The following is a 23652-nucleotide window of genomic DNA, read 5'->3' on the forward strand; positions in this document are numbered from 1 at the left end:
CCACGTGGCTTATCACGTGATCGCTTCGAAGACAGCTATGTTCGTGATTTTCTTTTCAAATAAAATCATTTATTTGCCATACAATAAATACATATTCAAAAGATAATAATTTAATCCACGATATGGCGCGGTGCTTGGGAAATTTTTCCATTACTCAAATCAAATTAGAAATTCAATCCACTACAGTGAGGAGAGATTGAAAGCTGGAAATGGGGCATACTTCAGGCTACAGAAAGCTGGATCAAGGCTGTTAAGCTGGAGCAGTGAAATTAACATTTTTATAGGACAGTGCTGCGACTAGCGGTGATGTATGCTTGTGAAACATGGGTGTTGACAAGTTGTGGTGAGATGCTGTTGAATCGATGGGAGAGGAGGTGGGTTGAGGAGGTGGAGGAGGATGTCGTGGAGGAGGAGGAAGAGGAGGAGGAGGAGGAGGAGGCTTGAGCTACTATTTATCTCAAGTTTATAAACACTTCAAAGACTTCGTATAGAATTTATATATGATTTAGTTTATAATTCAGGTTTGTGTTAAAGTTGGTGTCGTGTGAACCACAAACCTGATTTCTGGTGTGTGTGGGTTTGAGCAAACTTGGCTCAAAGTCAGATTTGCGTAAACCTGGCTTCGACCAAGCTTGCGCAAATATCGTTGTCATGTTGTAGACCCGGCATAATGCTTGCTCAAACCTCTGTTCACACGACACCAGCTTTAACACAAACCTGTATTATAAACTAAACCATATATATATATATATATATTATATATATATATATATATATATATATATATATTCTATACGAAGTCTTTGAAGTGTTTATAAACTTGAGATGAATAGTAGCTCAAGCCTCCTCCTCCTCCTCCTCATCAACATCCTCCTCCACCACCTCAACCCTTCTCCTCCTCCTCCAACTATTCCTCCTCCTCCTCCTCAACTACTCCAGCTCCTCCTCTTCCTCTTCCACCTTCTCCTTCTCCTCTTCCTCCTCTTCCACCTACTCCTCCTCCTCCTCCTCCCACACCTACTCCTCGTCTTCTCCTCCTCCACCTACTCCTCCCCCTCCTCCATCTATTACCCCTCCTCGTCACCCTACTACTCCTCCTCCTCCTTCTCCTCCTCCAACTCCTTCTCCTCAATAATAATAGTCAAGAATACTGCTTATCAAGTGAAGAGTGAATAACTATATCTATTACATTACTATAGAGTAAATAAGATTATAAGATAATTAGTATCCATTAAAAAATCTTCCTTGTTTTTGAGTATTTTTGAGAATTTACCTCGCACATATTTAATTTGAGGGTGCTGAATCCGAATCTGAAATCGCGAATTCTCTATCTTCATTTTGAAGCGATTTAGGTTTTGATGGATAGATGAGACATAATCCTTTCCTAGATAAATTGACGCAAACCTGGCTGAGATTGATCGAAGAAAGCACAAACCTTCAAACGTCAGAAATTTACAACGATCTCCCATCTACACGACGCAAACTTAGCGCAAACCTGGCAGGTTTGCGCTAATATCGTTGTCGTGTAGACCGGGCATAAGATACAGAGACATACGGGTTTCCGGCATCCGTTCCACATGGCCCAACCAACCACTTCTAGCTCTTATTAAATAAATAAATAAAATAAGAAGAATTTATGGGCCAGTGCTATAGGCTGATAGGTGGTGACTCAGCAAAAATGATGAGCTCTAGGGCAACCGAGCATAGTTACTGAAATTAGAAGAGCTAGAAGTGGTTGGTTGGGCCATGTGGAACGGATGCCGGAAACCCGTATGTCTCTGTATCAGCAACCAGGGGGACAAAGACCACTCAAGAGATGGTTGGACGACGTGAAGGCAGACCTTCAATCCTTGGGCGTCACAAGGTGGAGACAGCCAGCACACAAACCACTCTCTGTCTCAGACAGCACCGTATCGCGCATGCGTTAGCAACGGGTTTTTCCCGTTCCATTCAGTCAGATCTTTGAATGTAACGTTCTTTGTGATGATGGCTACCGAGCACTGTAACTGGAGCCAATCGTCATTCTATTTGATGAAGATATTATTATCCAATGACGATTTATCATTAAATTCAATATAATAATCAATATATTATAATTTTATTTCATAAAAGGAAGAGTACTTTTGAAAAATATAATTAATGAAATATAACAGTTGTTATTTAACTGATGTTGAAAAACACTATAACTAAGTCAGCATATTGTCATTTCAAAACAAAAACCGAACCCTCAACCTCCCCTTTTACATTTGAAACATCAATAAACATAACTTTTTGAAAAACCTCTAATCCCTTCCAGCATATTGCAATTTCAAAGCAAAATCCTAACCTATCTTTCCACCTTTGAAATATCAAAAAACATAATACTACCTGGACCCTATCCCTTTCTAGCATATTGCAATTTTAAAGCAATAACCTAACCTAACCTTATGGAACATTATTAAATATAATCCAAAAAAACCTAACCCCTAACCCCTTCACATTTAATAATTTAGATTTCAAAGCAAAATCCTAACCCCCTAACCTATCCTTTCACATTTGGAAAATCAAAAAACATAACTCTAACTGCACCCTAGCTCCTTATTCTAGCATATTGCAATTTCAAAGCAAAAACCTAATCTATCCTAATAACACATTATTAAATATAACCTAAATAAAACCCAACCTCCAACCCTTTCACATTTAATACTTCAGATTTATTTGTCATCTTTAGAACAAAATATAAACATGTGGTTCATTTCATGAACATGTTCACAAACATGTGGTTCATTTCATGAACATGTTCACAAACATGTGGTTCATTTCATGAACATGTTCACAAACATGTGGTTTAAAGCAAAATCCTAATCCCCTAACCTATCCTTTTACCTTTGAAACATCAAAAAACATAACTCTACCTAGACCCTAGCCCCTTCTAGCATACCCTAATACCTTAATACCTTCAGCTTCATCCATCACCCACAATTATGGGATCGATGGCATCAAAAAATCAAAACATGTACAAACACATGAAAAAAACTGTAACAGTTCAGATGGCAGTGATCCAGTGCTCACGCTCTCAATAAAAATTCAAATTATCACTCATAAACTCGTGCAGTCTCAGCACATCAGCAGCCCCCGCTGAATGACCCCACAGAAGCAAGCCATAGGTAATGTGGCAATGGAAGAGCGCATGATACATCATTATCACCAGGCCCCTCATCTTGAGCAGCAGAAAGCAAATGCGGGAGAGTCAACTGGTTACTTGCTGTATATGACTGCTCCAGCTGAGTTTGCTGTCCAAGACAAAACCCAGCAGCTTCACTGGATTCTGAGGGTCACGCGGCTCACGTGACAAGCTGCAGATGATCCTTTGGGTCTTGTCCTCATTCAGCTGGAATCGATTAGCCAGGAACCATGAAGTGGCAGACTGAAGATGCTCCGCTGATGCCTCCAAAACCCGCTGAAGCTCAGCACCCGATGACAGTAGAGATGCATCATCCGCGAACATCAGAGAGGAACCGTGGTCGTCGAGGTCATTTATCATGACAAGGAACAGTGTAGGCCCCAGCACCGATCCCTGAGGAACACCAAAAGTTACCGGAAGTGTCCGGGAGTCAGCACCACTGAGGGAGACAAGCTGAGTCCTTCCAGAAAGGTAAGAGCCCAAGATGGAAAGGGCAGAGTCTCTAAGACCATAAAAGCTCAGCTTTCTAAGAAGAATGCCATGGTCCACGCAGTCAAAGGCTCAACTCAGATCACAAAGAGCAAGAGCAAGAGACTCACCATCCTCGAAGGCAGCATCAATCTGCTCAGCCATATTGCAATTTAAAGCAAAAACCTAACCTATCCTAATAAAACATTATTAAATATAACCTCAATAAAAACTAACCCCTAACTCTTTCACATTTGTTGAACGATAGACAAGGATAGCAACACCATTGCAAATCGTACACTACCATTATAACGTGGACCTCACTGTAGATACTCAAAGAATACTTTTGAATAACTATGTTATAACTGTGACTGTTGCTGGCCGTTACTTTGTTTCTGAGACAAAGAGAAGCTGCTGCCAGCACAGGACACACATTCATGGAAAAGGCTTGTGGAGGAGGCCAAGACTCTACAAGGCCATGTTTGAGGTCCATGTTTGATTAGAGATGGATGGTGTTGCTATCCTTGTCTATCCTGTCTTGACAAAGCAGGTAGCACTGTCCTTTTCTGGCTCCGCAATGTTGCCAGATCGTTTTTTAACAATGTAGAAATACAATCTCAATTATATTAAATCATTGAAGAATAATATCTTCTATTGACAAATAAGATATAATTCATTATTTTAAACAAGAATGAACAGCTAATATTATTACATCAGATGTACCGGTATCAGCTGTCTTCTATAGACGGCAATAGCAAGGCAGAGAATCGTATCGTTGTCCTATCTATATCCACAGCCATTATAACGTGGACCTCCTAAGCTCCAAAGTAGAAGAAAAGCGTTCCTAGCGCGTTATATTTATGGGGATTTCTACCTCCACATCTTCCTCTACCTCATCCTCTGCCTCTTACCCTAACTATGCCACCACCTCTTCATCTACCACTTCCTCTTTCACTACCTCTTCCTCTTCCACTACCTCTTTCTCTATCACTACCTCTATCTCTTCCCCCAACAATTCCACCACCTCTTCCTCTACCTCTTCCTTTACCCCTTTCACTACCCCTTCCTCTATCTCATCCTCTTGCTCTACCTCTTCCTCTTCTTCTACATCTTCATCTATGTTATGTCTAGGTAATGATGGCGATATCTGCTTTGTCGAATGATAGACAAGGATAGAAACGCCAATGTTCATCAAATACTGTCATTATAATGGCAACCTCACTATAGTTATTTTCCTCTTCTCCTTGTTCTTCTTCTTCTTCAGGTCCTTCTTAATTGAGGTATGTTTCCATATATAAATAGTTGATCCGATAATCTCTCTCTAGTGTCCTGTCCCATCCACCAGTCCTGTAAGGGTCGTTTTATCGAGATTTCACCGTAATTACAATATTTTTCAACAATAATTAGCCTCAGTTTTTTGCAATTTGAACAAACCACAACACGTTGAGGAAAATGTGCTCTAGGTTACGTGGAGCTTTTTATCGTGCTTTTGATAGGTGAGGAAAACTCTAATTACAATTTCAAATTTATTAGAATTAATGGATTGGTAAGCCATTGAATTTCGTGAAGGGCTAAAACAGACTTTAAAGGGGCTATAGACTGTAGGGTGTAGGACTTTAGGGTTCTCCTATAGGGTCACAACAGCCCCAAAAGCCACGCCCTAGGTCTATCAATTTATAAGGGCAGGGAAAGTGAGGAAGGGAATAAATTGGTCTTGCGCTGTCAATCCCTCTCCCCAGAGCGTACAGCTCTCTCTCTCTCTCTCTCTCTCTCTCTCTCTCTCTCTCTTTCTCTCTCTATTGGCTCTCTAAGGAGTTAGTTGAAAGATTCGAGTTAGAGGTTCATTACTCAGCTTTAACTACTAAGGTCCTGTTGCACAAAATCAGGTTAAATATTAATTTCAAGAGAACCAATCAGAGAAGGTTTTTTCGACAACCTCTCTGATTGGTTCTAGTTAAATTAATCACGATTAAAATTTAACAGGCTTTTGTGCAACCGGCACTAAATGGCTAACTCTAATAATAATACTGAGGGTGATGCCGACATAAGCTCTTAGGCTTGTGCGTGGGTAATGAGTGAGACGGATGATGATGAGAGATAACTACTTTTTAGGTAGTCGGGACCGACAGTTTATCGTCTCCTCCAAAAGACTTGATGCTGTTTGCACAGTCAAAGTTTAAACTGAATTTCATTTTAAACTGGATTAAATCCGTATCAAGTCTTGTTAGTTATAATGTGTTTCATTTTGAGTTTAAGCCACCAGCTGAGTTAATTTCATCCATGTATTTTCTCTACTGTAAAATATGATATACTATATTCTGATAATTTGTAAAAAATATGTTTTATTACAAATAGTGAGTACTGTAATCGATTTCTACTAACAAAGAATCTGTAATAGTACTGTATAGCACAAATTATAGATGAATAGCTTTATGGCAATCAACATAACATTATTTTTACAGATATATTATGATTCTGAAAATTATACAACCGAATATGTGATTTTATTACAGATCTCATTATACTACCTACCTTATAGCATTAGCAATTTGGAACTTATAACCACTTAACGGCTGTGGAGATAGATACGACAACAGCGTTGTTGATTTTCTGCCTTGCTATTGCCGTCTATAGAAGACAGCTGATACCGGTACATCTGATGTAATAATATTAGCGGTTCATTCTTGTTTAAAATAATCAATTATATCTTATTTGTCAATAGAACATATTCTTCAATGATTTAATAATTGAGATTGTATTTCTACATTGTTAAAAACCGATCTGGCAACATTGCAGAGCCAGAAAAGGACAGCGCTACCTGCTTTGTCGAATGATAGACAAGGATAGCAACACCATCCATCTCTAATCAAACATGGACCTCAAACATGGCCTTGTAGAGCCTTGGCCTCCTCCACAAGCCTTTTCCATGAATCTGTGTCCTGTGCTCGACCAAGTAACTGCCCTGAAGGAATGAAGTTAAAAATATAATTGGAACTATGGGAACAGTCTTGTTGGGAATCAAGCTAAGTGTGGATCGACTTTACAGTTGTAAATTATGCATTCAGAATGCAATTATTTTGCATTTGTACTTACTGGTACTGGAACTTGATAATCAGTGACAGCAACCACACAACAGCGAAATTCAACTCAAACTGAGATGGAACTTGATAATGAGCGTCAGCAACCACACAACAGTGAAATACAATTCAAACTGAATGACTGGATTGGGGAAAATGCTGTGTAGCACAAGCCTTGGCCTGTTACGCGCAGACGCTAACGGAATGCTGCGCTCGTAGTATAAAAGGGTGACACAAGTGTGCCAGAGTCGCCCTTCACCTCAAGGTCATCCAGGTCAACCACCCTAACCTCAAGGTCATCCAGGTCAACCACCCTAACCTCAAGGTCATCCAGGTCAACCACCCCCAACCTCAAGGTCATCCAAGTCAACCACCCTAACCTCAAGGTCATCCAGGTCAACCATCCTAACCTCAAGGTCATCCAGGTCAACCACCCTAACCTCTAGGTCATCCAGGTCAACCACCCTAACCTCAAGGTCATCCAGGTCAACCACCCCCAACCTCAAGATCATCCAGGTAAACCACCCTAACCTCAAGGTCATCCAGGTCAACCAACCTAACCTCAAGGTCATCCAGGTCAACCACCCTAACCTCAAGGTCATCCAGGTCAACCACCCTAACCTCAAGGTCATAAAAAAAAATTAAAGAAAAAAAAATTAAAAAAAAAATTTAAAAAAAAAAAAATAAAAAAAAAAATTAAAAAGTCGTGAGTCGGGATTTGAATGCCTCCTCCAGGACAACAAACTCGTCCACTGAGTTTGCTGTTTGCTGACATTGTGCAGCTTTGCTCATCTGGAACAATGCAGAACAATATTGTATTAGTATGGTATGCAGTATTCAACTCTATATATATATCACTATCAACAGATGTGGGGGGGGATGAAGGCAGTGAATCAGTATCTAGGATCGTGGGTCGAGGATGGAGGTTCGTAGGTGTTTATGTTCTAGGGGATGATGGTCTGGAGCTGTATGGTGGGGTGGGGTGGGGATGGGGATGGGGGAATGTGAATGGGGGTCTAGGATCTACTTTGTGATTATACGGTTTTTAGGTTAGGATGAATTACAACCATGTGAATGGAAGTCTAGGATCTACTTTGTGATTATACGTTTTTAGGTTAGGATGAATTACAACCATGTGAATGGAGGTCTAGGATCTACTTTGTGATTATACGTTTTTAGGTTAGGATGAATTACAACCATGTGAATGGAGGTCTAGGATCTACTTTGTGATTATACGTTTTTTAGGTTAGGATGAATTACAACCATGTGAATGGAGGTCTAGGATCTACTTTGTGATTATACGTTTTTTAGGTTAGGATGAATTACAACCATGTGAATGGAGGTCTAGGATCTACTTTGTGATTATACGTTTTTTAGGTTAGGATGGATTACAACCACCAACTCAAAGAACCTAATTCACAATTAAACTCTTAACTTGTATGTATTGGAACCTAATTCATAATTACACTAGTCATTTTTGAATATGTCATTTACTCTATGTATTGGAACCTAATTCATAATTAAACTTGACATTTTCGAATTTAAGCCATTTTAGAATTTAATTGTCAGTCTCAAACCATCTACTTCAAAATTCTACTCTTTTGGACTTAATTGTTGAATCATGAATATAATATAAATATATATATATAACTATAAAATGCACTGGTACTTACTCTTGATGTTGATAAAGATGAAAGTAATCCAAAACCAATATGCCGAAATCACACACACACGTACTGGTGGTACACACATGTACTGACGGCACGACAGCACTAGACACAATGTCCCACTCCTTGCAGAACAACTCCTTTTATACCCAGTTCAGGATCTGGAGGGAATTTTTTTTCCCCTTTTTTCCCTTTTTTTCCATTTATTCCCGATTTTATGTGTTTTTAATTTTTTTTTTCAATTTTTTTAATTTTTTTTTGTTTTTTTTTTTTTAATTTTTTTTCAATTTTTTTTTAATATTTTTTTTTAAATTTTTTTTAAATTTCTTTTTATGTCCTTGAGGTTAGGGTGGTTGACCTGGATGACCTTGAGGTTAGGGTGGTTGACCTGGATGACCTTGAGGTTAGGTTGGTTGACCTGGATGACCTTGAGGTTAGGGTGGTTTACCTGGATGATCTTGAGGTTGGGGGTGGTTGACCTGGATGACCTTGAGGTTAGGGTGGTTGACCTGGATGACCTTGAGGTTAGGGTAGTTGACCTGGATAACCTTGAGGTGAAGGGCGACTCTGGCACACTTGTGTGCCAGAGTCGCCCTTTTTATACTACTCGCTCTCATTGGTCGAGCTGCACAACGTTCTTGTTTCAATATTGAAATACAGAGTGTCTGATAAGTCACTCCCTATTTTTAACAGCTATAATTTCTTTATTTATGAACCAATTTCGTTGAAACTACATTTGTTAGATAGAGCACTCCTTGAGGTTTTGTTTAACACCAATTTTCATTTGTTTCAATTTAAAAATGCCCCCTCTCTTGACTGTGGAAGAATGAGCCAAAATAGCAGCTCTTTATGAGGTCTGGGGATCTGTGGTGCGAGTACAAATGTGGTGGAGGGCTGAACGAGGGATCCATGTAACAGATGGAAATTACTGACATATTGCAATTATTCAAATGATAATGAATTAAATATTATTATTAAACGAAAATCCAAATTAAATGCTGTAATTCACCCCGAAGACTTCTGCTACTGCAAATATTTACAACAAGGTAAACAGCTAGATGGAAACTCGATGAGCGCTACTATTCAAAAATTATTTGTCAGCCCGGGAATCGAACCCAGTACCTCCTAATTGCCGGTCAGGAATGCTTACCCTTACACCAAACTGACGATCTCTGGATAGCAGCGCTCATTTTATACGAAGCCATAGCGGCCAGCCAGTCTACAGATGCAAATTACTGAGATATTGCAATTATTCAAATGCTCCATCTAGCTGTTTACCCTGTTGTCAATATTTGCAATAGCAGAAGTCTTCGGGGTGAATTACAGCATTTAATTTGGATTTTCGTTTAATAATAATAATTAATCCATGCAACACATCAAAATAGGTTGGTCTGAACAGACCTTAAGGAGAGTTCTTCTTGAAATACTGGAAATATGTATTGTTTTTCATATTACTAAGAGGCCTATTCGTTTCCTCTTTGAAATAGTCTTAGAATAATCTGAAAAGCTGAGTAACAGTCAGTGCTGCATTATCAAAGTACAGTCGCTTGCTTTTGTTTATATAATAGTGAGAAGGAATACTAGGTATGGAACTCCAATGCTGCTCAACAAGTTTCCAAATCAAATCTCTATTTTGGTAGATCTATTATTGTGACTACCCCTTTGCTCTGAAAAATTTAGGCTTACAAGTTTTAGCTTGAAACGTTGAATGGTACGCAGCCTTCTAGGAGCCTTTTATTTGAAATACGTTCAGCAAAACTTGTCTGCAAATCATAAGTCTTTCATTAACTCTATTGGTATATGAATACTATACACCCAGAGTCAGTGGCGGTTCTAGGCCTAGGCTGGGTAGGCGGCCGCCTACCCAGTTTTTATGAGATTTTTTTAGATTTTTCATGTAAACATCTTCATTTAATACCTATATGCTTTGACGTCTTTTTTACATGAATTACTTAAGTAGCCCTACCCTAGGTCTATGAATAGACCTACAGTATGATAAGTTTTGCCTACCCAGTTTTTTATGTCTAGAACCGCCACTGCCCAGAGTGTGTCAATAGGTTTTGTTACAACATTAGTTTTTCGACTTTGTATGTCCTTGTTCAACATACATGTAGAAGATCTTGTTGCTTTTTCTCACCAATTTCATAAAAGCTATCATATAGCTGTCTTTGCACAACCCTATCTATGTTATTGAAACACTGCTTTTAAAACAAGTTCTGATAATAGCAAATTTTTTAGCATGAACAATCACATTCCCTTTTACAGTTTTTTTAGAATACGATTTACCTCCAGCTCTTCTCTTTTTCATCACATTCCTCTTCCATTAATTGCTTTCTCGACTTTTTCTTCTTCCTTGGTTTTTCACAGTCACCTCTGTATCACTATCACTATTGTCTTTAGAATTACTATTTTCCTGCATAGTATAATACTTATTGGTCGTAATATTGTGAAATGAAAACAATATTAATATTGGAACTGCAATATGAACAATAGAATACGAATAACCTCACTTTGTATCCGTATAGTTGCATAGTAAGTGGTAAACCCAAAACTCACAACCATTTGCACAAAACCAGGGATGCAACATTAGGACAGAAAAAATAACATTGTGAAGTCGATTTAAAATATAATCAGCTGGGATAAAGACCACTGTGAAGGAAAAGATATGGCGGTTCATTTAAAACGTTTTATACAAGAACGACCTGATATGACTAAGGTCGTTTTGCACCCAGCTCCTCATATTGAGAATAGTAGGTAAAGTGTATTGTCTAGTGAACAGAACTAAACTTAAAATGTCAATACTTTTCAATAAATAACACTTCTCAATAAATTAATACTTTTCAATAAATAACAATACTTCTTTAACTTGATAGACGACTCTACTCTACTAACTCGAGACTGTTTTCATTAGCATAGTAGTGGTAGAGTAGAGTTATTCATCTTGCTCGTTCATATCTGCCAGCAGGTGAGTAACTTGCTGATCGACAAACTCTGCGGTACACATCTCGAAAGGTGTGTTTGGGTTGAACGATTTCACCACAAACCTGTACTCCTTCATGCCAAGTTTGGCATGAAGTACACAAATGTTAAGTACACACAGTTACATAACTATGACGATTGAAAAATAAGTTTTCAACTTCTTTTTTAATCCCTGAGAGATCAAAAAACTGGAGCAAAAAACCTGCCAATGTCCGTTGACACGTTAGAAATTTTTGATTCTGAATGAATATAACAACTATTATAGATGACGTTCTTATCTCATGACCTATGAACTACATTTGAGCATTTGTTTATCTGAATGCACTAGGCGATTCACAATATCTTGTAAACTATTCATTCACTATTTAATCAAAAAATATTTTGACTGAATATGAGCATAAATCAATAAATATCAATAGAAGGATTTACATAAAGCAGTGGGGATATTTTCTCTGAAAACTGGATCAATCTAGTTTTCAATACAATGGAGCTCCTTCACATTATAAATAGTCTATGAACTGATGAATCTATTCAGTGTTCAGTGGATGAGTGACAATAACTTTACTTAATCTATTATTTTTCCTGAATCTATTCAGCAGTGAGTCAATTAAAATCATTTCCCACGAACAATCCTAGAAATCATGTGGGCATCATACTCAGTAAAAAAATGTATTGATGAAGTACGGTAATTATTATTCATTCATTCAACTACCGTAATTGTTTATACAGAGTGCGCCAGAGAAACTTACTTATTTGAAAGGTCAATAAAAACAAAGGTACTTTATTTATTGTTCTAATTTTTTTTTAAATGAGAAAACAATTTCCCAATTTTTTTTTCATGCAGTCTTAAAAATTACAACAGATAAATGGCGACCCCCATTGCGCATACACTGATGAACTCGATTTTTCAAATTTGTATACACTCGTTGTAGTATATCAATCGGTATGTTGGCAATGGCGTGGCGAATGTTGTTCTTGAGGTGTGCTATGGTCCGTGGTCGATCGACATAAACCACTGATTTCAAATAACCCTATAAAAAATCGCATTGAGGAACCGCATGTTGAAATGAGCCTCATCACTGAAAAAAAATGACCGCGTCTTCTGGCAGGTTGTCAATCAGCATATCACATGCATTTTGACGGGCAACAAAATCGCGTTCAGTCAATTCTTGAACAACAGCCAATTTATAGGGATGAAATTGAAGGTCTTAATGGAAAATTCGTCGAACAGTGGTGTCTGAAATTGCCATAGCAGCTGCGTGTTAGCGAGCCGAACGCCGGGGAGAACGCACAACTGACTGCCTCACTCTTTCTATATTTTCTGGAGTTCTGATGGTTCGTTGAAGTCCATTTCTGGGTTTAGCGACACTTCCACACTTACGGAATAAGTTGACCCACGACAGAATCGAATAACGGCCAGGAAAGAGTCTGTGAGGAGGAATTTCAAATCGAGCGCGGAAGGCACGTTGCGTAGCAACAAAAAGTGATGACCATTAGAAAAGACGCTCTCAATTGCGAAGGCCGGCTGCTCTCTAGACCAAAGCATGGTGGCTACTTACTTGAGGGAGGATAAATTTGGGATCCGTCCCCTCCAGGTGCACTAATATTTGTTAAACACTATGGTGCTTGATAGAGCCTGATCAACGCATGGTCTGGATGAAAGAGACATTTTGGAGAAATGGACATTTTTGGACTACTTCCAGTCCAAATCCTTGACAGAGACATTCTTTGGTTAAGAGCAACACAACAATAATAATATAAGCCATAAATTGAGTCGTCGCTTAGGAATTGGACCTTCACTAGAAATTAATAAGAATAAGAATTTATTGCTATTGGTGATTAAAATTTCCCTTGCCAAATTCAATACAGTACAACCTCGATATAACGGACCCCGATATAACAAATAACCCGGTATAACGTTCTTTTTTTCCGGTCCCTTGAAAACCCCATAAATCATAATAGAAAATTAACCCCTATGTAGCGTACAAAATACGTATTCGAACCTCTATATAACGAATATATAACTATATCATTTTTGGTGTGTTTTAGTAATATTTTGACCCCTGTATAACGTATATAAAAATTAAGGAACCCCTACATAACGTAGACCTCTATATAACGTATTCGCACGGTTCAGACCCCTGTATAAAGTATATTATTTTTATCTAGGCCATCACTTGAGCATGTTTGGACATGAAAGTTTTCATTTACCCCCCTTCCGCTCGCCACCCATAATAGAGTACAGTACTGTCTGTAATGTTCTATGCATTCTTGTGTATTCTCAGACAGTGAAGTGTAAGGTTGCAGATTTTGAATGAAAAGTTTTTGTGTGACTGAAAGTGTGGTTTCTTTTTGCAAGTTTGTTTTTGAGTGCGTCATGGCCGAGAAAAGAAAGTCTTTGAGTGTTGACTTCAAACGTAAAGTTTTAAAATTCATAGAAGAAAACCCTCATAAGAAGAAAGTGGACATTGCAAAGGAATTCAACATTCCACCAACAACTCTTTCAACAATTCTTAGAAATAAAAACAGATATGAAGACGAAGGTGGACTTTCTGGTCAGTGTAAAAGGGCTAAACCAGCCGAACTACAGGACGTTGAAACTGCTGTCATGTTATGGCTTAAACAGTGTCGTGACAAAAACGTATCCATTTCGGGACCTATACTTCAGGAAAAAGCTCAACAATTTGCCGAGCAGTTGGGCCATAATTCTTTTCGAGCAAGCAATGGCTGGTTGGACCGCTTCAAGAAGAGGAATGAAGTAACTTTTAAAAAAGTGTGTGGTGAAAGCGGTAGTGTTGATGATGCAGTGTGCGCGGAATGGAAGAAAAAACTGATAGACTTGACACAAGGATTCAATGAAGATGATATTTACAATGTAGACGAAACAGGCTTATTCTTCAAATGCCTACCAGACAAAACTTTGACTTTCAAGGGTGATCCCTGCAGTGGAGGGAAAAACAGCAAGGAACGGCTTACGGTGATGCTTGGGGCTAATGCATCAGGTACACATAAGCTGAAGCCCTTAATAATCGGAAAATCAAAAAAGCCACGCTGCTTTAAACACGTTACGTCTCTGCCAACAAAGTACGTTGCTAATAAAAAAGCTTGGATGACAGGAGAAATTTTCAGCAACTGGCTAAAAGAAACAAACATGCAAATGAAACTGAGAAAGAAGAAAATCTTGTTATTTATAGACAACTGTTCGGCCCACAAGGACATCCCGAAGTTGACCCATATTAATCTCCAGTTCTTGCCGTGTAATACAACATCAAAACTTCAGCCCATGGATCAAGGGATAATACAGAATTTCAAAACACTCTACAGACGGGAAGTGGTTAGACAATACCTGAACGACATGGATCACCAAACTTCAACTAACATCAACCTCCTCGACGCCATGTGGATGGTGATGAAAGCATGGAATAATGTTTCTCAACAAACAATTGCAAATTGTTTCAAAAAAAGTGGTTTCAAACTCAGTGTGCAAGAGGAAGCCACGGATGAAGAGGAGTTGGATAACCCGTTACCCGCACAGCCTGGTTTGAATGTCGAAGCCTCCTGGCCAAGAATTCAAGAAGCATTGGATATCAACATCGAGTTTGAGGAATTTGCAAACTTTGATGAAGATGTTGCAGTATGTGGGGAGCTTACTGATTATGAAATCATCTCCAAAGTAACCGCAGATCCGGAGGCAGATGATGACGGTGAAGGCGAGGAAGAAGAAGAGTGCTGTATCCGAAAATACTATGGAATCCATCACCAAGCTAGACTGTGCATTGGACCAAGTGAAACTCTATACAGCGAATACACAATCAAAAATTATTGATTATTTTGGGCCAGGCAGCAGCCGTATGTGAGTTTTTGTTTGCTTGCTAATTTGATTGATTTAACTTGCTAATTAAAAACTATTGAAAATAATACTGTATGCATATTTTATTCTGAAAATATATATGTGAACAGTAGGTAGTTCTTTTAATTTACTGAACAAATTTCCTAATTGATTGAGCTATACAATATAGATGAAAAGAAATAGGATACAGTACAGTATTGCTATTATTCAACTACTATTGAATTATAGCATTTTTTACTCAATTGCTATTTTTAATACGGTTTTTCTATTATATAATAGCAATTGAATAATTGCAATATCCTATTTCCTTCCACCTTTATAGAGTAGTAATCAGATTTATAGAGTAACAAATATGCATTAATTTTTAAGAAGCCAAGTTGGCTAGTTACAAAGGTGGAAGGAAAATGGGTACTGTATTACAATTATTAAACTGCTATTAAATAATAGCATTTATTTAATTGCTATTTTCAATACAGTATTTCTATTATATAATAGCAATTGAATAATTTCAATATCCTATTTTCTTCCACCTTCTGTAGCAGTACAGTACTGTACTGTAATATGAAACATACAGTACAGTACTGTAAACTGTATATCTAAAAATCTACTTCAAATAGAGGTTGAACGTGTTCAATATACTTTATATGGAGGTTATATATGGAGGTTATACTAACCCCTATATAACGTTTTTGCCAGACTTCAACCTCGATTTAACGAACCTCGTTTTTAAGTAAACCCCCACATAACGTACGAATTTCTTGGTCCCTTCAAATACGTTAAATCGGGGTCCCACTGTATTACGGTACTACTTTTCATTACAGTAATATCAACCCCACTAAAAATAAATATTCAATAATCAATCAATAAATATCAATTAACATTAGATGAGGAAAATGAACAATAAACAAATTATTTATGTTACACAACTCGTTATATTTGATTTCGATTTACATATATGGACATGGCTATAAAATACCATTACGACACTAGATGCTTCAATTATTTATAATGACAAATATTCGTGTATAATATTGCACTAGCTGTAAACAATCTTATCAGTCAGAAAAAATTTAGAACTACATTACAATAAAGTGATAGAATTTTAAGATCTATTTACAATAGATTGATCACGTGAAATCTTAGTATGAAGGATTTTGAATGTACATGAATAGTATTTTTGTATCAAGGCTTGGGTGTAAATGAAATTGTGCTATGCTAATATACTGTTTTAAATGAATGAAGTGATACTTTGAAGAATTTAGTAGTACTTTGAAGCTGAGTTATTTTATTGGGATTTAAGATAATTAACACAAATAATACAACAAATTGAATTACAGTAACCAGTGAACATGAGTTTAGTGGTACTTTGAAGCTGAATCATTTTATGGGGGGATTTAAGATAATTAACACGAATATAACAAATTAAATTACAGCAGCCAGTAAACATGAGTATAATTTATTAGATAATTCAAGCTCGTTTCAATTTGAATTGATTCAACCAGAATATTCAATCACATATATGAAATCTAAGTGTCTCTTAATACTATTATTTCATCAAAATAATAAACAGCAGTTGTTAATCAAAACATAAAGGAAAATCAGATAACCTTTCTGATGTAACAATTGGTTACTTTCCAATTGAAAAATAAGAGAACGAAAATTTATGGCCATATCGAAACTACAAAATTAATACTGAGAAGAAGATAATCAAAATTGTACTTAACTAAACTGAACATGTTTTCTTAAAAATTATTCAAGGAAGCTTGGAATTATCAAGTCCAATGACTTCGATGTGCGCTTCGGCAATTTCCATTCTCCCGCATCCTTGTTCGCGTCTTCTTCAGTAATCTGGAAATTTAAAATATAATAATATTTGTTCGCTGCACACATAAACAGAATAGATTAACAATTATCAATAATATAATAATAATCATCAATTCAAATATCCAATGAAAGCTATATAAATAGAATTAAGGATTTCTGCCACTGCAAATATTGACCGAAGAACTATATAGCAGAAGGAAATTTGTTGAATGAATGAATCTGTCCAAAAAACCTGACGATTCCGTGTCTGAGTAAGTTTTTTTTGGACAGTTTCATTCAGCAATTTTCCTTCTGCTATGTAGTTCTACGGTCAATAATTGCAGTGACAGAAGTCCTTAGCTCTATTAACATAGCTTTCATTGAATATTGGGATAAATTACTATTAGTATTATCATTATATTCTAGCAATTCGTTAACTGCAATTTCTAATAATTATTTATAATTCATTTAATTATCAATAAAATAATGGTGTTAATAATGTAGATTTTTTTTAACATTCATGGTGATCAATACAATCGAAATTCTGATTTCAATAATGAATTGTTCATGTTGACAATAAATGGTATGAATGGATAATAGTACTCTTTGTGAGTGAGTGAATTTTCCAAGTCAATTATTGGTTATTTTAAAAGTTTGAAATTATTATTAATAGATGCATTGTTATTTTTCTCATTGCTCTTCTACGGTAAAGTTTTCTGTCCTTCATTTGTCAAAACTAACTCGTCGTAATTGAAACGTTCAGTACAGTGTACAGCATACATTTATGTACTACAATCTTTGTAAGAAGAGCTCCCTGAGTTGAACAGTATTAGTTCAACGAAATTGACAAGAAAAACATTTGTTTTAGCCTAAAATTCCTCTTCCAATCATTAACATGATAGGAACATTTTTAGTGTTATAAATGAATTAGGTTTAACAAAAACTAAAAATTTTTATCACATTATAATTCCAAAGACACTGAATAATCATAACCAATGAGATTTCTAATCAGTTAGCAGTAGATGACGTCATAGCTCATCAAAGTTATACACTCAGTGGAAAAGTCTTGAAATGGCTTAAAACACAAAAAGATGAGACCACAGTACTTTAAAGAAGTGTGAAACGCAGTGACAAACTGAGAGGGGACGTTATTCCTTTTTCCTTTTATCTATTGCGGATGATGCCCACAAGCTTGTTGCTTCAATGAATGCGTGGTTGATTGATGAGATGATCAAACGTCCATGTCTACCGGCGGGATTTGAACTCACGACCAGACAGTGCTAGCAAACCAAAGGTTATAACGCCCCACACCACTAGACCAACTTAGCCGGCAAGTTATCGCCTTCAGTTAACAATATGTATGATTTTGTAAGTTAGAGATGATTACAAACACGCCCATCAAAAGTTAATATAGAATAAAATAACTTGGAAATAGAATACATAAATAAATAAAATAAAATAGAGCAGAGCCCCGGTTAACCGAAACCTGGGTCAACCGAAAAGATGTGAATGACTTGATAAGCAAACAAATATCATTAATTTCTGTAATATGTAATGTATAAAATTATTTAGTAACTTCAGTCTGAACCATTGAAGTATTTTTTTGTTGCTGAAATAAAATCCTGTATTACATAAACTTTGTTTGTAAATTAAATTTTCCTACGGATCATGTTAATAGCATATGACGGTTCAACCAAAAAAATGGATATACATTTTGGCTCTCCCACCTTTATTTCGGTTAACCGGGGTTCTAAAATAAACAGAAAATTTCGAAATACAGACAGACATGGAATGAACAATTACGTGAGTGAAAATATGATATGGGAAAATCAAATTAATTGATGATGATGATGATAATAATAATAACGAATCGCGTATTGATTTTACAGAAATTAATATAATAGGTACATAACTCACAAAGAAAAATAGCAGAATAAATCTTCAAATTCGTGATTAACAAATGGCTTAAAAAGGAGTTCCTTCCGTATTTTCCATTCTTTTCATAAATAATATATGAATTGTGACATGTTGAATTGGAAACTCAATTTCAATGTTTTGTATAGTAATTTGAGGAAAATCTAGATTGAAATTGTTTCATAGTTATTACATTGTAATCATTAGCATCTGAACAAGTGCAATATCATATTTATTTCCATCTTTAATATTTTGTTTAAACTGATATCACCTATATTTAGTATATAATATTTTGTATCACCAATTCACGAACGAAGTTCAGTATTGTACTTTTCGTGAGTAGTAACTTGTTCACTTCCAAATTTGTCCTTCTCAATTTCTATATTTTGATGTGGATGTTTTAAAGGAGGGTAGAAAGAGAACAGATTTTATCAATGTATTGATATGCATGGTATCAAGCACACTATAATATTCCCATTAGAATAACTGAAACATGTGAATCGGGAATTGATAACTTCATCACCAACCTAAACAAAAATGATACCCGAGTGGAGTCTCTAATAACACTTTAATAAGCACTTAAAACTAATAAACTGCTACTGTTTAACCAGCGAAAGAATGCCCCCGGCGGAGTGGAGCAATCTTAGGCTGTACTAGCTTTTTCGAACCGTCCTAAAAACATCAGTCATAAAATAAAAAATATCTCCAAAAACTTCATAAATATTGAATTAATGATGTAAAACAGGTCAGAAATCGTTTTTGTTCAGTACTTTTTTTGATAAATTCACTCATTTTTAAGATAAATTTCATTTTTGTCAAATTAGTTATTTTCATTAAAACCCCGTATTTTTTTTTGTTTACAACTCTTCTGCTCAATAACTACTGAACGGAATATTTTTTTTGGCATGCATAATCCTTGATTCTACTTTAAGCCGATGATATAACTATTCTTTAGAAAAAATAGTTGGTTTTCTTAATAATGGGACATTTCTTGGATCAAGTTAATGAATTTTGATTGTAAAACACGAAAAAGTTAGTAATCGACAAACTTTTTTATGGTTAGAATAAACTACACACATGCATCGTATGAAATAATTATAACATCCCAAATTTATTTTCTGTGAAAGAATTGTCAAAATCGACTGAAGCGTTTTCAAAATAGATTGAAATTAATTTAGTATTGGATAGAGAGTTGCCAAGATATAATTTTCTAACGGATAAAATCACACTAGAAATGAGTTGGATGTTATACAATATTTATGTATTTGAATCAACATTGAAATAATTTTTAATATAACTTCAATCACTCACCCACATTGTGTATCTTTAAGTTAGGCCTAAACATCGACCAACTCTGGACAGCCCAAGTCACTATCCTCTGATGTTTCACTCTCATTCGAAATTTCAGCCTCAGAATCATCAGAACATTCCTCCTCTAATCCTCCCAAATAAATGATAAATTCGTCAAAAACACTTTTCATTAGCCCATCCTTCTGCCAGTAATTTGCTTCTAATTTTTCAACATGTTCCATGTAGCCTTCCCAGTCAGCCGCGCTAACTTTAGTTACAGCATTCAAAATTACGTCTTTCAAATAGTTCACTGTAAACTCCCCTGTAACATTCATTGCCCTTACCTCGCGTTTTACTTTTGCCCAAGCTAGTTCAATGGGATTCAATTCGCACATATAGGTGGGAAGTCTCAATACTGTATGGCCATGTTCTTCTAATAGACTGTCAACATGGTACACTTTTTGATTTGGCTTATTTTTTTCAATCAAAGAATAGAGCTGGCCTTTCCTCATTTATTGCTCAAAATGAATATTTTTCCCCGTCAACCAGTTTATCATTTCATTTTCGTTGGCATACTTGGATGGGGGTTTTTCTTTTTGAATGCAGTGATAAGGGGCATTATCCATTACTAATACTGAATGAGGAGGAAGATTAGCAATGAGCTTCTCTTCATGAAGCCCACTTCATGAAATTATCCCCATTCATTTGACCATGATAATCCCCTGTTGCTGACCCCGCCCGAAAAAGTAGCAATGACCCAGGAAGAAATCCATTTTCAGAACCAAAATGTAGCAATATGTACCTTTTGGATGATGCCGAATCTTTCAAGCATCCTGTAATTTCATGATCTTGCCAGCATTTTTGAAAGATCATATTGCTATCAACCCAAGTTTCATCCATATAAAAAATGTTTCTATTCTTATAACGGAAATTTCTGATTTTTCTAAGGTACTCGGACCTCCAAAAAACAATATGGGGACGTTCAACTAATATTTTCCGTTTTGATTGGCATTTCACCCATCTAAATCCAAGTTTTTTTATAATTACACATAATGTCTCTCTGCCTCATTTGAAATTGATTTTATCTTTCAAGACTGGTAATAAATTTCTAATCGAGGGTACAGTTTTCTTGATAAGGTAAAATTCATTTATAGTGTTCCTAATCACGTTCAGATCAAAACTGTCTATACTGGAAATGGAATTTTTGGAGTGTGGTCTTGTTTTTCCTGGCGTCGATAGTTTAGACGATTCTGGTTCTGTTAAACACTTAGTTTCACTACATATTTTTTTAATCAATCTCTCTGATACACCACAATAATTTGCTGCTCGTTTTGTTGCTGGTGAATGTGGAATTGGTATAGAATTATTTTCCTCATCACATTTCTCAATAACATGTCTAATGATATTACGCGCTTCACTATGCACTGTTTGACCACTCTTTCTAATGCCCGACATTGTTATAAAAAACTAGACAGTAACTAAAACTAATAATCTGTTATATAGGTAATATAAGAAATTTAATTTGAACTGCGCTAATTAAATGTGCACTCGCTCGTTTCACGAATTGAACTGAGCTGGAAGCCGTGCAAGTAGATGAATTCTAAGATTTCAAGGAAGCTTTTTTGCGCAATCTCCCCCCTCCCCCCTCCCCCACCCCCCTGAAACTCCCCCTTCCCCTTCCCCTCTCCCCCCTCTCCCTCTCCCTCTTATCTTATCTTATCTAATCTCTTATCTTATCTTATCTTATCTAATCTAATCTAATCTAATCTCTTCCCCTTGTCCAGTGGAGGTGAGGGGATTGAAAAGAGAGAGATATATCTCTTTCTCTCTCTCTCTCTTTCTAAAAATAGATTTCCCCTTCCCCTTGTCCAGTGGAGGTGAGGGGGTTGAAAAGAGAGAGATATATCTCTTTCTCTCTCTCTCTCTCCCCTTCCCCTTGCCCAGGTGAGGGAAAAAAAAATTTCCCTTTTTGGAGGAAAAATTCCCTCTCTATACTGACAGATTAAAGTGAATCCATATTTCTACATCTAATATTATACTGTCAAATTAAAGTGAATGCTAGATGAGGGAAAAAAATCTCTTTGAGAGGGAAAAATTCCCTTGGTGACAGATTAAAGTGAATCCATATTGCTATACTGTCAAATTAAAGTGAATCCATATTTCTACATCTAATGCTATACTGTCAAATTAAAGTGAATCCATATTGCTATACTGACAGATTGAAGTGAATTGAGAAATTCTCTCTCTCCCAGTATAGATGAGGGGGAATAATTTCCCTTTGAGGGGGAAAAAATTCTCTACTGACAAATTAAAGTGAATTCATATTACTCTATACTGGCGAATCCAGAGTGAGGTCAATGACTCTCTCTACATCTAATTGAATTGAGAAATTCTCTCTCTCTCTCACATCTAATGCTATAAATCTCTACAATGATCTAAGTTCTTTTACATTTTTTATCTGCAATATCGTACAAGCATTTCCAAAGTTCATCGGAATTTTTAACAACAGATAATGCTGAATCATTTGTACAATCATAATGTAGATGACCGCTGTCTAGAATATTGAGCAGTTTGAAAATCTCAGATAAAATCGAAAAGTGTACATTTTCTGTTTTTGTTAACGGTAAATCAACATCTTGACATCCTGTTGAAAATTTAATATTCTTCGCAATTGAATCAAATTCATTAAATGAAATTGACATCAAGAGACGAGTTAATTTTTTGAACTTTGAAAAACCATAACACTGCATCTCGCAGATGTCTCGAATGAGGGGAATAGAGAAAGATATATCTCTCTTTCTAAATTGGAGCTTAGAAAAATGTCTTTCAATTGTTTCGCCAAACTATAATTTTCAGGAGTTGATTTCCTAATTGCACTTTCACACTCATTGTACCATTCAATACAGTTTTTTAACCTCACTTCCAATTCGTTGTCAGCAGCCAACCACTTTCTCGGATCCATGTTGTTGAGCGAATGAAGAAAACTAAGTATAGGCAGGAACTATTATAGAGTAATTAAGTGGTCTTTCTTCATTAATTGACGACAGACAACATGTACGTGCTTTATGCAGTCTCAATGCATGCAGGCAATAAACACATTGTAGATCCTTTCCGTTGTAGAAGAATCCATAACGAGCAAAGTTTCTTTTCTGTGAATTCGTGTACATCGGAGCCATTTTCATACTTTGCATTCAATTGTTTTCGCACAAGAAATTATTTGTTTGATACATATTTTTAAACAACAAAGAATTATAATGTTGGGCAGAGAATAAAGCACAGCGGGAATGTGGTCTATTTTTATGAATGTTACACGCAGCATAACACCATGAACTAGTGAAAAAGCTGAAATCAGGTTTTGGAAAATCCTCTGGTATACATTGAACGTTGCTATGCAATCTTCTTAAAAACTTTGCTTTCTCAGTTCCTTTTGTGAAAATTTTC

General features: G+C 36.3%; 2 protein-coding genes across 3 annotated transcripts in view; one reads left to right on the forward strand and one right to left on the reverse strand.

Annotated features, from left to right (window-relative positions):
• LOC111056987 (ubiquitin carboxyl-terminal hydrolase 33-like) overlaps nt 1-23652 on the forward strand; it is a 247806-nt gene that overhangs the window by 115153 nt on the left and 109001 nt on the right. The gene's annotated exons all lie outside the window — the stretch shown is intronic.
• LOC111054525 (uncharacterized protein DDB_G0290685-like) overlaps nt 16114-23652 on the reverse strand; it is a 38777-nt gene continuing 31238 nt past the window's right edge. For both annotated transcript variants that reach the window (XM_039442779.1, XM_039442780.1), the window contains one exon: nt 16114-17052. In XM_039442779.1, the coding sequence (XP_039298713.1) occupies nt 16954-17052 (99 nt within the window). In that variant the 3' untranslated portion in view covers nt 16114-16953. The remainder of the gene's footprint in view (nt 17053-23652) is intronic.

The sequence above is a fragment of the Nilaparvata lugens genome, chromosome X (assembly GCF_014356525.2).
Source record: "Nilaparvata lugens isolate BPH chromosome X, ASM1435652v1, whole genome shotgun sequence".
Lineage (NCBI taxonomy): Eukaryota > Metazoa > Arthropoda > Insecta > Hemiptera > Delphacidae > Nilaparvata > Nilaparvata lugens.